At 38.8% G+C, this 17,908-nt stretch overlaps 1 protein-coding gene across 1 annotated transcript in view; it reads right to left on the bottom strand.

Moving 5' to 3' along the window:
- SPMIP2 (sperm microtubule inner protein 2) overlaps positions 1-17,908 on the bottom strand; it is a 98,143-nt gene that overhangs the window by 22,691 nt on the left and 57,544 nt on the right. The window contains exon 3 of the mRNA XM_066360179.1: positions 5,013-5,071. Within this exon, the coding sequence (XP_066216276.1) occupies positions 5,013-5,071 (59 nt within the window). The remainder of the gene's footprint in view (positions 1-5,012; positions 5,072-17,908) is intronic.

Here is a 17,908-nt window from a genome sequence, read left to right as displayed (position 1 = left end):
ACTTTGGGGCTTCCTTTTAGCCAAATCTTTGTGCCTCTCCTATATTATTTCTTTGCAAAAGATAGATTCCCGGTGAGATGAGCTTTGTTGATTCAGCACTCTTCCAGCTAGGCCATGCCTCTCGACAATGGGCACTCCCTAACAAATCATATGGTTACGTAAAGGCAGGCAAGAGAGCCAATTGGGAGAGTCGACGCTCTAAAAGAGCCAACTCTCAACTGTCTCTGTGACTCTCAAATAAATGAAAAGTTAGGGGAGGTTGTGGTCAATTCTGACCCTTTAAAACACATTGCTCTTCTCCTCTGTGGCTGACAACCAGTTTGGTTGTCCTTAATGACAATGGCAGATCACAGGAACTTGATGTGTTCCTTAAGACATTATCCCTAAGACAACTCTATAAATCGGCACGTAAGTAGCAAACATGTCAAGCCCCCAGTTGGCCAAAGGCAACTTTGTTGTGACATTAGGTCAGAGGCAAGTCAGCATGTGAGTAATTCTGTTGGTTTCATAATTTCAATAACTCCTTCATGACACAGGCATAAAAAAATTCACCCAAGTAGACAGCCAGAGTTTCTGAAACTAGCTGAAATTGGATGTCTCTCAGGAATTCGTCACGACTTGAACTTTTTCGGCTCTCCATCCCGAACGATACCAATTTGTACTGATACGACTACAAGAAGAACTGACATATGCAAATATGTATTGAATGCCCCATTTTGCTGAGCACCAAAGGAAAGAAGGAAGGGGAAAGGAGGGAAATAAAGTACTTCCATGCCCTGCAATTTTCAGTAATGTGTTGTGTCTGCAGAATTCACTCATGTCTTCAAACAAAACAAAAGCCCTGTCGATTGACTGCAGTACATTCTCTTATGACCTCTTTTAATTTGACTGTAAACTGTTTTTCCATTTCCTAACTGTGCTTTTTATACTTGTTCAAATTAGAAATACTATATGTATATACTGGAAAACATCCAATTGCAAACAAAAGACCATATGAAAGTGAGTTAATCATCGGGTCACATATCAAGAGAAACTTATTAAAACAAGAGGATGTTTCAATCCAGAAGAAAAGTAAGAGCTAACCCACACCCAGTTACTGTAATCATTCTCCATCAATACATTGCATTGAAATATTCTGTTTGTATCTGTCTGTCTTGAAAGTCAGTGAGCTACTTGAGAGTAAGGACCCTGCTTATTAATTTTTAAAATTCTGAGCACCTGGCATGGAGCAGGTCTTCATTTCCTGTTTGGTGAAGTATATCTTTATTGGTCTTCAGGATACAATAAATTGTATAACACACCATTGATTTAATAACAGGTTTACGTGGGAGGGAAAAAAAACGAAGAACCACATTTGTATACTGCATTTGTAAACAATTATACTAAAACATATTTTGAGTTCAAGAAAGTTAAAATTTAAAAGCATGCCTCAGAATGGAGGAAATCCTGTAATTGCCTTTCCTGGACCTCTAATCTCAAAAACACCATGAACTTTGCCTCTACTATGTCAGCAGACAAAACTTCTTTAGCGTTGGTTGTACTGACTCAAATCCATCCTATGCTCCTACAGAGCCTTTTCTGAGACCACTGACAATTTCCATGTATTTGTCTGTTACTGTTTTCTTGGGTTGCCATTTTCCTTGTATTAAGCCCTCCTCTTCAAAATACTTCAGTGACTTTTTATAGCCTCTACCATCTCAAGGGCCCTACTGTTAGGTTCTTTTTCTCCTTGAGTGGCTCTCATTCATCTTGTCCTCAGTGTGGGCACCCCTACACCCCACCGAGGCTTGGTCTCCATTTTTTCTGTCTTCTTAGTGGTACCTAACTAGCACATCAGAATCACCTAAAGAGCCCTTTAAAAATGTGCAAGCCCAGGTCTTGGCCAGTGGCTCAGTGGATAGAGAATTGGCCTGGCCTATGGACATCCCAGGTTTGATTCCCTGGTCAGGGCACACAGGAGAGTCAACTGTCTGCTTTTCCCCACCTTCTCTCCCTCTTCCCCTCTTGCAGCTAGTGGTTCAATTTGTTCAAGCATGGCCCTAGGTGCTGAGGATAGCTCGGTCAGATCAGTGCCAGCACATCAGCCTCAGGTGCTAAAAATAGCTCAGTACTCAAGCATCATCCCCAGATGGGATTGCCAGATGGATCCCAGCCAGGGTGCATGTGGGAGTGTGTCTCACTATCTCCCCTCCTCTCACTTAAAAAAAAAGTACAAGCCCATATCCCAACCCATATTAATGGAATCACTCAATTTGGACTGAAATGTTAGCTCTGTGACCCTTGGTCATGTGACTTAATCTCTGACATTCAATTAAATTGATGTGAAAATCTGCTTAATTGCAGTACTGGATCCATTCTAACTCCTCATCATTATAGTAATTTTTATTTCCATGTATTTCAAGCACACATTTCTTTGAAAGCCCAATCAAATCCTTCTTCTTTCCCACAGCCCTCCATAATCACTATTTATTTCGGCTCACTTGCAAAGCACACTGAAACCAAAGACCGGCCTGTTAAAAATGAAACTCTCCTAGCTGATCTTCCTATGACTGTTCTCATCACCTTTCAATCCATTCTCTACATAGCACTCCAATATTCCAGTAATCTTACAAAAACAAAGTGAATCATGTTTCTTCTTATTTTGAATCTTCTAAATAAGTTCTCTTTGTTTCTAGATTAAAATCTAAACTCTCCAATCTGGATCCAAGGTTCTACAAAATCTAACTCTCTCTTCTACTCCCCATTGCTCTCTGCAGTCCAGCCTCACCGGTCCTGGCTTGATATACTCATTCCTATTTCAGGGCCTTATACATGCTGTTCCTTCTGCCAGGAAAGAGCTTATACTCCCCCTTTTTGACGTTAGCTTAATAATTACTTCCTTGGGGAACACTCTTCTGACCAGATAGATGCCGCTTGTAGAAGCCTTTCTTTACACCCCATGAATACCCTTTGTAATAAAATGTTTTATCATAAACTAGATAGAATAGGACAGAATATAAACTTATTCTTGATATACCTCATACTTGACTTGTCACAAACATGCATTATATTTGTCCTTTTAGAAAAGTATTATAAAGTATGAAACACAGTACAATTGTCTTAAAAAGTCATTTAGTTGATTAATGTCTCTCTCCTTCCCTAGAATACAAGTTCCAAGAAGGGACATAACGGGGCCTGGTTTGTTCCCACTGCGGCCATGGAATGCAGCATTGCTGCAAACACGGGAAGGGCAGAACTTAGTGAGTGAGTGGCAGCTATCAACTGAGGAGGATGGAACATGAAAGTAATTGGGAGACTAAGCACTAACCTCGCCCGGGAAGGAGATGGCTCTCAGTTGCCCATAGAGAATTCAAGGGACTGGGGCCTGCTGGGGCCTGCTGGGGCCTGCTGGGGCCTGCCCTAGTCAGAATCCTGTTCAGGAGCATCTTCCCAGCCTTTTAAGCAGTCAGATGTGCTTAAAGTCTCGAGAGAGGCAGCATTTAGATTATTGACATCTGAACTAGTAACACCTAGGACCAGGGCCAGAGGCTACTGAAGAGTCCAGGGGTCATCTGTATACTAACTTTTTTTTAATTTTTCTAGTTATAATTTCTTAGTTATAATTGTCTTCATTATTAATTTGTCACTCAACATATGCAAATTGATTTTGTTATTTTATTTCATATATATATCCATACAGACACACACATAGATATACATATAGATATATATAGATATACATATATCTATGTGTGTACATGTGTGTGTATGTGTGTGTGTGTGTATACTCAATTTTCTAATTGAATCTACAATCTCTTAAGTACAAGGTCTTTTTCATAAACATTTTGAATCTTCATGACCTAGTATAATTCGTATCATATTCCCTAGAAATGAATGTTGCCAACATTCTTTCATACATGGGCAATGTTCCAAAGCTTTTATATTTCTCAGATACTTTCTAACAAGTATTTTATGTTTAAATAAATACAGCAAATTTTCACTTATATCATCAATGCTTGTTGAAATTTCTTTGATTTTCAGTGACCTTTAATTTTATTTATTTATTTTTTTGGCTTGGGAATATTTGATAGGACATTTGTAAGTAGATGCCTGCAATGTTATCGGAACAGAGTGGGATAAATTAATGAGAGTATATGCTTTGCATGCAATAAATTGTAACTATTTCTCTGTGGTTTTAAACATAGGATATGCTTTATATATAAAGTATAGGAAATGCCCAATGAGATCATTTGTTTTCCTGAGATTGTGTTGTAGTAATGAACAGACATTTAATACGGGGCTGAGGGCTTGTCTCTTTTCGGTGCCGTTGATGTCATGCTATAGCAGCAAGAGACGACAATCCATTAATTTTGCACATACTAATGCTGTATCCTTCAACAATTAAAAATGAGGTGAAATAAGCTAACCCTTGCCTCCCAAAAGCTAGGCTAACAAAGACATGACCACATCTGCAGTCTTGTCAGAGCAGTGCCGACTGATCCTTCCCCCATTGGGAACCTGAATTATATGCTACATCTAGATGACAGGCCTAGATTCGCTCTTTTCCTGTAATTTAACATACCTTGAGCCAGACATGTTTCATTTGGGTTAGAGGCTGCCTTAAGATAACGTGAATTCAAGCCATTGTGTGATTTCAGTAGGATTACGTTTATTAACCAAGGTTACCCATTATGATGGTTTCTAGGCCAACAGCATGAAATACGCTTTTTTTTTTTAAACCCAAAACAATTAGATGGTTGTTTTCCACAGAAAGAAGTATTGATACAGTTAAAGCCACCCTACCCATCCAGTTGCTATTCTTAACTGTGCAGGCTGGTTCTCCTTTTCCTTCCCTATAGTTTATGCTTGCTTTGCCGATTCCTCCTCTTAATTAAATCTGTAGATAGTGAAAATGTTGTATTTATCAGAATAAAAAAAATAAAGCAGTAATATACTTAAAAGTGTTAAGAATGAACTCTTTTACAATTTAAGAAGGAGGTTAGTTAATTAAAAATGTACTTATATATGCTTACCATGGATTTTGGTATCTGTGGCTTATTTCATCAATAGCAGCTCGACTCAGTTCTTTATACTGTAAAAGGAAGAAAATGAATGCATCCTAATTCCAAGGTAAATAGGCACCAACATGTCTAAGGGTCTATGTCCCTAGTCAAAAAGGAAGTCAGAGTAAGAAATTAAACAGGAAATTCTAAATTCAGTTTAAAGAAGATGACCTTTTGATTTCTTTTTTATTTATTTATCTATTTATATAACAGTACTGCACCATTCAAAATTTTTAATAAGAACACATTCAAAGCAAATAACTAAAATCATAACAATAACACTCTTTCTTTTGAGGAAACAACAACAGAAATCATCCGTTGTCTCTTTTGTACTTGGGCATAATTTTCCCTAAACAAAGTTAAATTTGCACCATAAAGACTCACTTTATCAAAAGCATGTATTGTTTTATTTTTCAATCACACTGTATAATCAATATTGCTTTGTATTACTTTTAGGTGTTCAGCATAGTGGCTAGACCAATGGTAGTCAACCTGGTCCCTACCTCCCACTAGTGGGTGTTCCAGCTTTCATGGTGGATGGTAGCGGAGCAACCAAAGTATAATTAAAAAGATAGATTTAACTATAGTAAGTTATTTTATAAAGATTTATTCTGCCAAACTTAGCAAAAATCCGACATGAAGTACTTGGTAAGTAATTATTATTATATGCTTTAACTTGCTGTAACTCTGCTTAATAAATTTTATAAAGTAAAGTTACTTCCCTACTTTATAAATCACCATTACTGTGGAACCAGTGGGCGGTTAGAAAATTTTACTACTAACAGAGATACAAAAGTGGGTGGTAGGTATAAAAAGGTTGACTACCCCTGGGCTAGACAGTCATGTACTTTATAGGGTGTTCCCCTGGTATTTTCAGTCCTCCATGGTACCATGCATAGTTACTACAATATTATTGACTATACATACTTCCTCTGCTGTACTTTACGTCCCTGTGACTACCAATTTGTACTCCTTAATCTCTGCCTTTTTCATCCAGTCCCCTAGTCCCCTCCCCTCTGGCTACCATCTGTCTGTTCCCCGTATTATGAATCTGTTTCAATTTTGGTTCTTGAACTAAGAGGGGGGAAAGTACAAGAAGTGAAATAAATATGACCCTTTGTGCTTTACTTTCTCTCTCTGCAGAAAGACAGATGTTGGGTGGCAGGAAGTATGTCGTCAGCGATCTCTGGGCTCCTTTCTCTCTTTATGATTCCGTGTCTAAATAAACAGGCATTTGTAACTATGGAACTACTGTTTTCATTTAGACTCAAACAGTTTAGTTCTTTTCACTTGATCACCACAGAATTAGAAAATGTGGTGATAATAACATAGGGAAGAGCTGGATTATACATAGCCAGCTGTGGTAAAGCATTGATCTGAAAACTCCTTTCAGAAAGCATAATTTGAAATATTGATAAAATACTTGGCAGCTTAGAACCAGTTACCACATGAAAAAAATAATAATCCCACACCCTCTCGTATACATTGAAATTATCCGTTACCATCAAATAAGTGTTAGAGTTGCAATTAAGCAGGATTCGTGGAGACAAAATGCGTAGGCAAGGCAACCTGAATAACTTCTGCAGAAGGGCGTGCTGCCGTTAGTGAAAGTTGGCCGGCAAATGCGCGCATGCAAGGTGTTGGGTCCTATTTTAAATCCTAACACAGGCCTTACGCTGGTTCTTGCCCCATTGGCAGGGGTAGTGATCATACAATTTTACTCTTTTCTGATTGGTAGTTTAAATGGCTCAATGAAGGGAGAAGGGAGAGGTGGGGATAGCTTAATCTTGGGGAATTATTGCCTGAAACCAGATGAAGGGGTTTGGGGAAATTCCCACTGAAGAAAAGAACATGAAGTAAACAAATTGTTTTTCCTTCAATAAGTGGCCTCTATATTCTGCCTCCCTTCCCCAGGAACTAGGCAATGAATGGCACATCTTACTCACTAACATGGGGTATAAATAAGGGTGTCAAAATTATATTGCAACGGGTTTTGGTCTACGATAACTTCTACGTTTTCCATACCAGGATTGGGAAACAGTCACACAGGTTACTAAACGTATTTCACTTCAGTTTTGGAGTGCATTTTTTTGCTTACATTAATATGGGATGCTATATTCATATAAAATAGCAAAACCATATTATGATAATTTGAACATCAGAGGAATGACCTCGTACTTTTTTTTTTTTTTTTTTAATTTTCTGAAGCTGGAAACAGGGAGAGACAGTCAGACAGACTCCCGCATGCGCCCGCACGCCCACCAGGGGTGACGCTCTGCCGCGACCAGAGCCACTCTAGCGCCTGGGGCAGAGGCCAAGGAGCCATCCCCAGCGCCCGGGCCATCTTTGCTCCAATGGAGCCTTGGCTGCGGGAGGGGAAGAGAGAGACAGAGAGGAAGGGGGGGTGGAGAAGCAAATGGGCGCTTCTCCTATGTGCCCTGGCTGGGAATCGAACCGGGTCCCCCGCACACCAGGCTGACGCTCTACTGCTGAGCCAACCGGCCAGGGCCTCGTACTTTTTTTTTAATCTTCCTTTTTTTCCCCACTCAAGCTTTTGTTTAGAATGACTTTTTTGATCAAGTGCTTCAGAATTAATCATTTTAGAAAAGCAAATCTATTTACTTATGTCATCTACTTGAGGAAGAAGACCCGAAAACTTGATCACTCCTGGGTCTTGAATGTCCATGTTTAGAATAAAATTAAAAAGTGACAAATGAGCCCTGGCCGGTTGGCTCAGCTCTAGAGCGTCGGCCTGGCGTGCAGAGGACCCGCCCCCTGGTGGGCAGAGCGTAGCCCCTGGTGGGCGTGCTGGGTGGATCCCGGTTGGGCGCATGCGGGAGTCTGTCTGACTGTCTCTCCCCGTTTCCGGCTTCAGAAAAATACAAAAAAAAAAAAGTGACAAATGAGATTTTAATGCAGGGTGGCCCCACTATTCCACAGAAAATTGGAAAAAATCATCATCTGTATATAATGGGAAGATCATGGTATAATTTTTCTTCAATTGATTTCTGACTCATTGATTCCCTGAAAATTACCTTATCAATTGACTTATAAATAATTTTATTATCAAATTCTGGACAAATTTTCCAGGACTTGGATGATCTTCTCTGATCTTTATTCACATTATTAATAACCAAAAATTACATCTTCTTAATCTGGAAAGACTTCTCTTAGGAACAAAAAACCAGATTTCTCCCCAACCCCATTTTTCCTGTAGATATCAGTGTATAATACTTCTGTTATCTAAAAAAAGCTGGACCTTCGCTATTGTAATTCATTAATGAAATTCTTCATAATTTATTTGCATAATCATGCTCACTGTGACATTAAATCTAGTGAAATTCAGAATCAAAAGTACTATTTTTGTCCTGGTCAGTTTTTTAAAAGAGTAAAGAGATAACTGATTCAAAAACTAAGTCAGCCTGTTCATAGAAACAGGTAACAACTGATTGGATAGTCTCTATATTAAGAATTAGTGAGCCTGGAGATGACGTCAGAGTAATGGCGGGGTAGGAAGCGATACCGATAAATCTCCCCCAAAACTCAACAAGATCTTCAACCAGAAACAGAAAAACCTATACTTGGAGCCTCCAGATGCTTCGCAATACACCCAAAGGTATGGTCGAGTGAAAAATTGGCTAAATATATAACCAAACCCCGAAGGAAATAGGGAGTAAGAAATGCTCCGCCTTCCTCACTAACCTAAACAGGGCGGCTTTCTCTGGTAACTGTGAATATAGAAACTGAGGCAGGCAAAGGGGGTGAATAGATCCAGGCCACGGCACAAATGGCTGAACCAGGCTGTGGCACGGAGATCCAAGCCGAGGAAAAACTGATCCTGTGGCAACCCGGGCAATACAAGCTAACACTCGCGCCAAACCCAAACAAAGAAAGACAAGCGGGGCGGCCATTTTACCCGGTCTCCTGGTCGGCGTGCGCTCAGTTAGTGGGCGAGAGATTTCTTCCTAGGCCCCGAGAGTGGGTGCCCGTGTTGCCCCACGGAGAGGCAGGGTCAGAGGCCTTTCTGTGGGCCGAGGGCAGAGTCTCTGGGCAGCCCCAGCGCCCTGGGAAAGCCACAAATGGGAGGGAGTGAGAACTAATTCCAATGGTGGAGATTTTCCGTGCTGGAGGGGGTTTCACTCAGAGGGAAACGCGGCCAGCCTCATATCCTGGTCTACGCGCGCAGATAGTGAATGAGAGATTCCTCCGAGTGCCTTGGCAGTGTGCGCCCGTGTTATCGCACAGAGGGGCAGAGTCAGGGGCCTTTGTGTGGGCCAAAGCGGAATCTCGGGCCGCCCCAGCGCCTTGCAAAAGCCGCGCACGGGGACGGAGCGAGACTCAATTCCAACGCTGCAACTTTTCCCTGCGGTTGGGGGTTTCACTCAGAGTGTGAGACTGCTGGCCGGATATCCTGGTCTGCGCGCGCAGTGAGTGAGAGTTTCCTCCAAGCGCCCCGGAAGTGGGCGCCCACCTGTGTTACCGGACAGAGTGGCAGAGCCAGAGGTCTTTGAGTGGGCGGAAAGCCCGCCTGATTATGCTAGCAGCTCTGACTGACTGAGCCTTACCCAGAGCCCTGTGCTGAGTGGAAACAGAGTGGGGAGTTGCCAGCTCTTTGAGCCTCTTACTATCCAGGCAGAGGCAGCAGCAACCCCATAGCTGGGTTATCAGGCTACTAATTGAGGAAGGAAAGACTAGGAGAAAGGCTCCAGGAACACGGACTCTCTCACTGGCAGAGCCTATAAATGCTAATGAGCCTCGACTGCCAACGAGACTAAAGCACAATACATGACATCGCCATAGAGACTTATCAACTGCAAACCTCTACCTGAGCGTGCCAAAGGGGCAGAACCCGGGGTACAGAGTCACCGACCAGGAAGAGGGAGAGAAAAGAAAAAGCAAGAAGATAACCTCTCAAAATCAAGAATAATCTGCAGACTTTATAACCTATCCCATTTTATTATATTTGTTCGTCTGTTTCTCTTATCTTCATTCTTGATACTTTTTTTCCTCCTCCAATTTGGCTGATTAACTCTCTGCCGGTCTTACTCTCTCCTCTCCTTGAACTACACTACCCATAAGTGTTACATCTCCCATTATCTTTTCTCTTCTCTTCCTTTCTCTCTATGAGGGTTGCACTCCAAAACCCTTAACTCTCTCTCTCTCTCTCTCCTTTCTTTTTTCTTCTTTTAGTGGTTCCCTCTTTTTTTCTCTCTCTCTCTTTCTTTTCTCCCTCTATATTAGTTTCTTCCTTTCTCCTTTATATCTCCTCTCATTCAAACCTCAATAACAAACAAATTATCTTATCTGGGACTCAAACTTATGTTTGTGGCATTTTGGGGGTTTTTTACTTCACCTTTTTAACTCACTAGCAGTGCTCCCATCCCTGGCTCTCCCTGTTTCTAGTTCTTGTTCCACTACATACAATAGTAATTTTTTAATTTGTCCCCCCATTTTTCCATTTTCCTCTTATTCCTCTCATCATAACTCTTAGACAACCAACACCTAAAAGCAAATCATTTTATTCTTGACACAAATTTTTTCCTTATTTGCTTTTTGTGGGTCCATACGCTCTTTTTTTTTCTTCTTTTTTTTTCTTTTTTTTTTTTTTTTTTGCCCCTTTATTACTTTTCCCCAATTCAGGCCCTCCATCACAGGCATTGTTTGTTATAATTCACAGTTCACCATAAGATTTTCTCAAGAAAGAAGGGAGAGGAGAGGAGAGGAAAAAAGGAGGGGGGGAATAATTTCCTTTTTTTAAAATTTTTATTTTATTTTATTTTTCTTTATTTCATTATTAATTTTTTTTTAAAAAAACTCTTTTCGATTTTTTATTTTTTAATTATTTTTTAAATTTTTTTAACTTTTTATTCTTTATTAAATCTCATTAATACTATCAACAAAACCACCCTCAGATGCCATTAAGGAAGAGAAAATCAAATATCATGGATACAAAAGAAAGAGAGGTAACACAGCTAGATGAGGAAAAATCTATGGAGAAAAAATTTAATATATTGGAAACCTTGGAGCTAAATGACAGAGAATTCAAGATAGAAATCTTAAAAATCCTCTGAGATATATAAGAAAACACAGAAAGGCAATTTAGGGAGCTCAGAAAACAACTCAATGAACACAAAGAATATATGTCCAAGGAAATTGAAACTATAAAAACAAATCAAACAGAGATGAAAAACTCAATTCACGAGCTGAAAAAAGAAGTAACAAGCTTAGCTAATAGAACAAGTCAGATAGAAGAGAGGATTAGTGAAATAGAAGACAAGCAACTTGAGGCACAACAGAGAGAAGAAGAAAGAGACTCAAAAATTAAAAAAATTGAGATAGCCCTACAAGAATTATCTAACTCCATCAAAAAGAATAACATAAGAATAATAGGTATATCAGAGGGAGAAGAGAGAGAAAATGGAATGGAGAACATACTCAAACAAATAATAGATGAGAACTTCCCAAGCCTGTGGAAAGAACTAAAGCCTCAAGTTCAAGAAGCAAACAGAACTCCGAGTTTTCTTAACCCCAACAAACCTACTCCAAGGCATATCATAATGAAATTGACACAAACCAACAACAAAGAAAAGATTCTCAAGGCAGCCAGGGAAAAGAAGAATACAACATATAAAGGAAGGCCCATTAGATTATCATCAGATTTCTCAGCAGAAACTCTACAAGCTAGAAGAGAGTGGACCCCAATATTTAAAGTCCTGAAAGAGAGGAACTTTCAGCCACGAATACTATGCCCATCAAAGCTATCCTTCAAATATGAAGGAGAAATAAAAACATTCACAGATACAGAAAAGATGAGGGAATTTATCATCAGAAACCCCCCACTCCAGGAATTACTAAAGGGGGTTCTCCAATCAGATACAAAGAACAAAAAAAAACAGAGCCACAAGTAAAAGCTCCAAGAAGAACACAATAAAACCAAATTTAAACTGTGACAACAACAAAAAGAAAGAGGGGGAGAAGATGGAGATTAACAGTAGCAAAGGACGATGGAGTGCAAAAGTACTCACAAAATAGTTCACTACAATGAACAGGGTAGGGACCCTTTTCATTACTCAAAGGTAACCACCATTGAACAAACCACCACAGAAGCACATGAGATAAAAAAGATAGCAACAGAGGAAAGATGTATGGAATACAACCAAATAAAAACAAAAGATAGAAAAACGAAAGAGAAGGATCAAACAAGACACAAAACTAACAGAAAGCAATCTATAAAATGGCAATGAGGAACTCACAAGTATCAATAATTACACTAAATGTAAATGGATTAAACTCACCAATAAAAAGGCACAGAGTAGCAGAATGGATTAAAAAAGAAAATCCAACTGTATGCTGCCTACAGGAAACTCATCTAAGTAACAAGGATAAAAACAAATTCAAAGTGAAAGTCTGGAAAACAATACTCCAAGCAAATAACATCCAAAAAAAAAAGCAGGTGTAGCAATACTCATATTGGATAATGCTGACTACAAAACAGGAAAAGTACTCAGAGACAAAAATGGCCATTTCATAATGGCTAAGGGGACACTGAATCAAGAAGACATAACAATTCTTAATATATATGCACCAAACCAAGGAGCACCAAAATATATAAGACAGCTACTTATTGATCTCAAAACAAAAACTGACAAAAACACAATCATACTTGGAGACCTCGATACACCGCTGACGGCTCTAGATCGGTCATCCAAACAGAGAATCAACAAAGACATAGTGGCCTTAAACAAAACACTAGAGCACCTGGATATGATAGACATCTACAGGACATTTCATCCCAAAGTGACTGAGTATACATTTTTCTCCAGTGTACATGGATCATTCTCAAGAATTGACCATATGTTGGGCCACAAAAACAACATCAGCAAATTCAGAAAAATCGAAGTTGTACCAAGCATATTTTCTGATCATAAAGCCTTGAAACTAGAATTCAACTGCAAAAAAGAAAAAAAATCTCACAAAAATGTGGAAACTAAACAACATACTTTTAAAAAATGAATGGGTCAAAGAAGAAATAAGTGCAGAGATCAAAAGATATATACAGACTAATGAAAATGACAATACGACATATCAGAATCTATGGGATGCAGCAAAAGCAGTGATAAGAGGGAAGTTCATATCACTTCAGGCATATATGAACAAACAAGAGAGAGCCCAAGTGAACCACTTAACTGCCCACCTTAAGGAACTAGAAAAAGAAGAACAAAGACAACCCAAAACCAGCCGAAGAAAGGAGATAATAAAAATCAGAGCAGAAATAAATGAATTAGAGAACAGAAAAACTATAGAAAAAATTAATAGAACAAGGAGCCGGTTCTTTGAAAAGATCAACAAAATTGACAAACCCTTGGCAAGACTTACCAAGGAAAAAAGAGAAAGAACTCATATAAACAAAATCCAAAATGAAAGAGGAGAAATCACCACGGACACCATAGATATACAAAGAATTATTGTAGAATACTATGAAAAACTTTATGCCACTAAATTCAACAACCTAGAAGAAATGGATCAATTCCTAGAACAATACAACCTTCCTAGACTGAGTCAAGAAGAAGCAGAAAGCCTAAACAGACCTATCAGTAGAGAAGAAATAGAAAAAACCATTAAAAACCTCCCCAAAATTAAAGTCCAGGCCCTGATGGCTATACCAGCGAATTTTATCAAACATTCAAAGAAGACTTGGTTCCTATTCTATCAAAGTCTTCCAAAAAATTGAAGAAGAAGCAATACTTCCAAACACATTTTATGAGGCCAACATAACCCTCATACCAAAACCAGGCAAGGATGGCACAAAAAAAGAAAACTACAGACCAATATCTCTAATGAATACAGATGCTAAAATACTAAACAAAATACTAGCAAATCGAATACAACAACATATTAAAAAAATAATACATCATGATCAAGTGGGATTCATCCCAGAATCTCAAGGATGGTTCAACATACGTAAAACGGTTAACGTAATACACCATATCAACAAAACAAAGAACAAAAACCACATGATCTTATCAATAGACGCAGAAAAGGCTTTCGATAAAATACAACACAATTTTATGTTTAAGACTCTCAACAAAATGGGTATAGAAGGAAAATATCTCAACATGATAAAGACCATATATGATAAACCATCAGCTAACATCATATTAAATGGCACCAAACTGAAGGCTTTCCCCCTTAAATCAGGAACAAGACAGGGTTGTCCACTCTCTCCACTCTTATTTAATGTGGTACTAGAGGTTCTAGCCAGAGCAATCAGACAAGACAAAGAAATAAAAGGCATCCATATCGGAAAAGAAGATGTAAAGGTATCACTTTTTGCAGATGATATGATCCTATACATCGAAAACCCCAAAGAATCCACAAAAAGACTACTAGAAACAATAAGCCAATACAGTAAGGTTGCAGGATACAAAATTAACATACAGAAGTCAATAGTCTTTCTATATGCCAACAATGAAACAACTGAGAAGGAACTCAAAAGAATAATCCCCTTCACGATTGCTACAAAAAAAATAAAATACTTAGGAATAAACATAACAAAGAATGTAAAGGACTTATATAATGAAAACTATAAACCATTGTTAAGGGAAATCGAAAAAGATATAATGAGATGGAAGAATATACCTTGTTCTTGGCTAGGAAGAATAAATATAATCAAGATGGCTATATTACCCAAAGCAATATACAAATTTAATGCAATTCCCATCAAACTTCCAATGACGTTTTTTAAAGAAATAGAGCAAAAAATCATCAGATTTATATGGAACTATAAAAAACCCCGAATAGCCAAGGCAATCCTAAAGAAAAAGAATGAAGCTGGGGGCATTACAATACCTGACTTCAAACTATATTATAGGGCCACGACAATCAAAACAGCATGGTATTGGCAGAAAAATAGACACTCAGACCAATGGAACAGAATAGAAAGTCCAGAAATAAAACCACATATATATAGTCAAATAATTTTTGATAAAGGGGCCAACAACACACAATGGAGAAAAGAAAGCCTCTTCAATAAATGGTGCTGGGAAAACTGGAAAGCCACATGCAAAAGAATGAAACTGGACTACAGTCTCTCCCCCTGTACAAAAATTAACTCAAAATGGATCAAAGATCTAAACATAAGACCTGAAACAATTAAGTACATAGAAGAAGACATAGGTACTCAACTCATGGACCTGGGTTTTAAAGAGCATTTTATGAATTTGACTCCACAGGTAAGAGAAGTGAAGGCAAAAATTAATGAATGGGACTACATCAGACTAAGAAGTTTTTGCTCAGCAAGAGAAACTAATAACAAAATAAACAGAAAGCCAACTAAATGGGAAATGATATTTTCAAACAACAGCTCAGATAAGGGCCTAATATCCAAAATATACAAAGAACTCATAAAACTCAACAACAAACAAACAAACAATCCAATAAAAAAATGGGAAGAGGATATGAATAGACACTTCTCCCAGGAAGAAATACAAACGGCCAACAGATATATGAAAAGATGCTCATCTTCTTTAGCTATTAGAGAAATGCAAATCAAAACGGCAATGAGATACCACCTCACAGCTGTTCGATTAGCTGTCATTAGCAAGACAGGTAATAGCAAATGTTGGAGAGGCTGTGGAGAAAAAGGAACCCTCATACACTGTTGGTGGGAATGTAAAGTAGTACAACCATTATGGAAGAAAGTATGGTGGTTCCTCAAAAAACTGAAAATAGAACTACCTTATGACCCAGCAATCCCTCTACTGGGTATATACCCCAAAAACTCAGAAACATTGATACGTAAAGACACATGCAGCCCCATGTTTATTGCAGCATTGTTCACAGTGGCCAGGACATGGAAACAACCAAAAAGCCCATCAATAGATGACTGGATAAAGAAGATGTGGCACATATACACTATGGAATACTACTCAGCCATAAGAAATGATGACATCGGAACATTTACAGCAAAATGGTGGGATCTTGATAACATGATACAAAGCGAAATAAGTAAATCAGAAAAAACCAGGAACTGTATTATTCCATACGTAGGTGGGACATAATAGTGAAACTAAGAGACATTGATAAGAGTGTGGTGGTTAGGGGGGGGGGAGGGGGAATGGGAGAGGGAAAGGGGGTGGGGAGGGGCACAAAGAAAACAAGATAGAAGGTGACAGAGGACAATCTGACTTTGGGTGGTGGGTATGCAACGTAATTTAACGACAAGATAACCTGGACTTGTTATCTTTGAATATATGTATCCTCATTTATTGATGTCACCCCATTAAAAAAATAAAATTATTAAAAAAAAAAAAAAAAAAAAGAATTAGTGAGCCTGACCTGGTGGTGGTGCAGTGGATAGAGCGTCAGACTGGGATGCGGAAGGACCCAGGTTCGAGACCCCGAGGTTGCCAGCTTGAGTGCGGGCTCATCTGGTTTGAGCAAGGCTCAACAGCTTGGACCCAAGGTCGCTGGCTCCAGCAAGGGGTTGCTCAGCCTGCTGAAGGCCCACGGTCAAGGCACATGTGAGAAAGCAATCGATGAACAACTAAGGTGTTGCAACGCGCAATGAAAAACTAATGATTGATGCTTCTCATCTCTCTCTGTTACTGTCTGTCTGTCCCTGTCTATCCCTCTCTCTGACTCTCTGTCTCTGTAAAAAATAAATAAATAAACAAAATTAAAAAAAAAAAAGAATTAGTGAAAATATTTTTTAAAGATGTTATTTATTCATTTCAGAGAGGAGAGACAGAAGGGGGAGGAGCAGGAAGCATCAACTCCCACATGTGCCTTGTCCAGGTAAGCCTGGGGTTTCAATCCAGCAACCTCAGCATTCCAGATTGTCGCTTTATCCACTGTACCACCACAGGTCAGGCACTAGTGAAAACCTTTTACAGTAATTTGAACATTTTTCAGCTAGCAAAAATAATCATAACTCAAAATTGAATATTTCCTATGTAGCTCTTTTTCAAAAAGTCTAAGAATTAATAAAAAGGAAGTATCTGCTAACTACATTCATATACTGTGAATTAGACACAATTTCTGAATGACTTAATAATTGTTAAATTTGACTTAAATTAATTGCAGACATCCGGGGCCCGTTCTAGTTAACAATTAAGCTCATTGCTTAATACCGCACTTTTAATCCCAAACTGCCTCCAGTCTAGTTCTAACATATTTAGGAAACCTTTTGGGGATTGATCCCTGAGGAATCCTTCTGCTTTGTTGCTGTACCTGACTCAACATGCTTTTCTTAATACTGTATATCCAATTTTGATTTTCCCTGCTAGAAAGAACCACTTTCCATATCTGTGACTATGAGCTTTTTCTCTCCAGTAGAATGAACACAATGGCAATGCATTTTAAGAATGCATAGACACTAGGGTTTCTCTTCTCCACCCTCCTCCTTGGTAACATAGAGCTCTTAGTACCAAACGTTTGAGTGGAAAATTCCCTAGGGCTACCTTTTCTTATGCTAATAGTTTTTTTTCCCCTTCACTTGCCTCAATTTGCAAAATATTACTGTTAACCCCTTAGTTGTCTTTCTTCCCACAGCCAGTGAGAAGCACTCTCATTGTTGTAGCTGGATCACCAATGTTGCCTACTCTGGACTAGAACTATTGAAGGGAGCAAGGGGCATAAAGGCCTTTGTGTGAATGGAGCATTTCAAGCATTCGTTTTATAGTCAGAGCATGAGAAACAAAACAATCCTTTCTGAAAAATGTCAGTGTTTAAGGCACGGATTCCATGAGGCATTTTTTCTTATTAAAAAGCAAAAGATGAACAATGCAGAGACTCATACTTCATTTTATGACACGTTATATATAGGTCACATTATGAATTATATCTTGGTCTCTCTCACTCTCTTT

The sequence above is a fragment of the Saccopteryx leptura genome, chromosome 1 (assembly GCF_036850995.1).
Source record: "Saccopteryx leptura isolate mSacLep1 chromosome 1, mSacLep1_pri_phased_curated, whole genome shotgun sequence".
Classification (NCBI taxonomy): Eukaryota; Metazoa; Chordata; class Mammalia; order Chiroptera; family Emballonuridae; genus Saccopteryx; species Saccopteryx leptura.
This window is presented reverse-complemented; position numbering and strand designations above follow the sequence as displayed.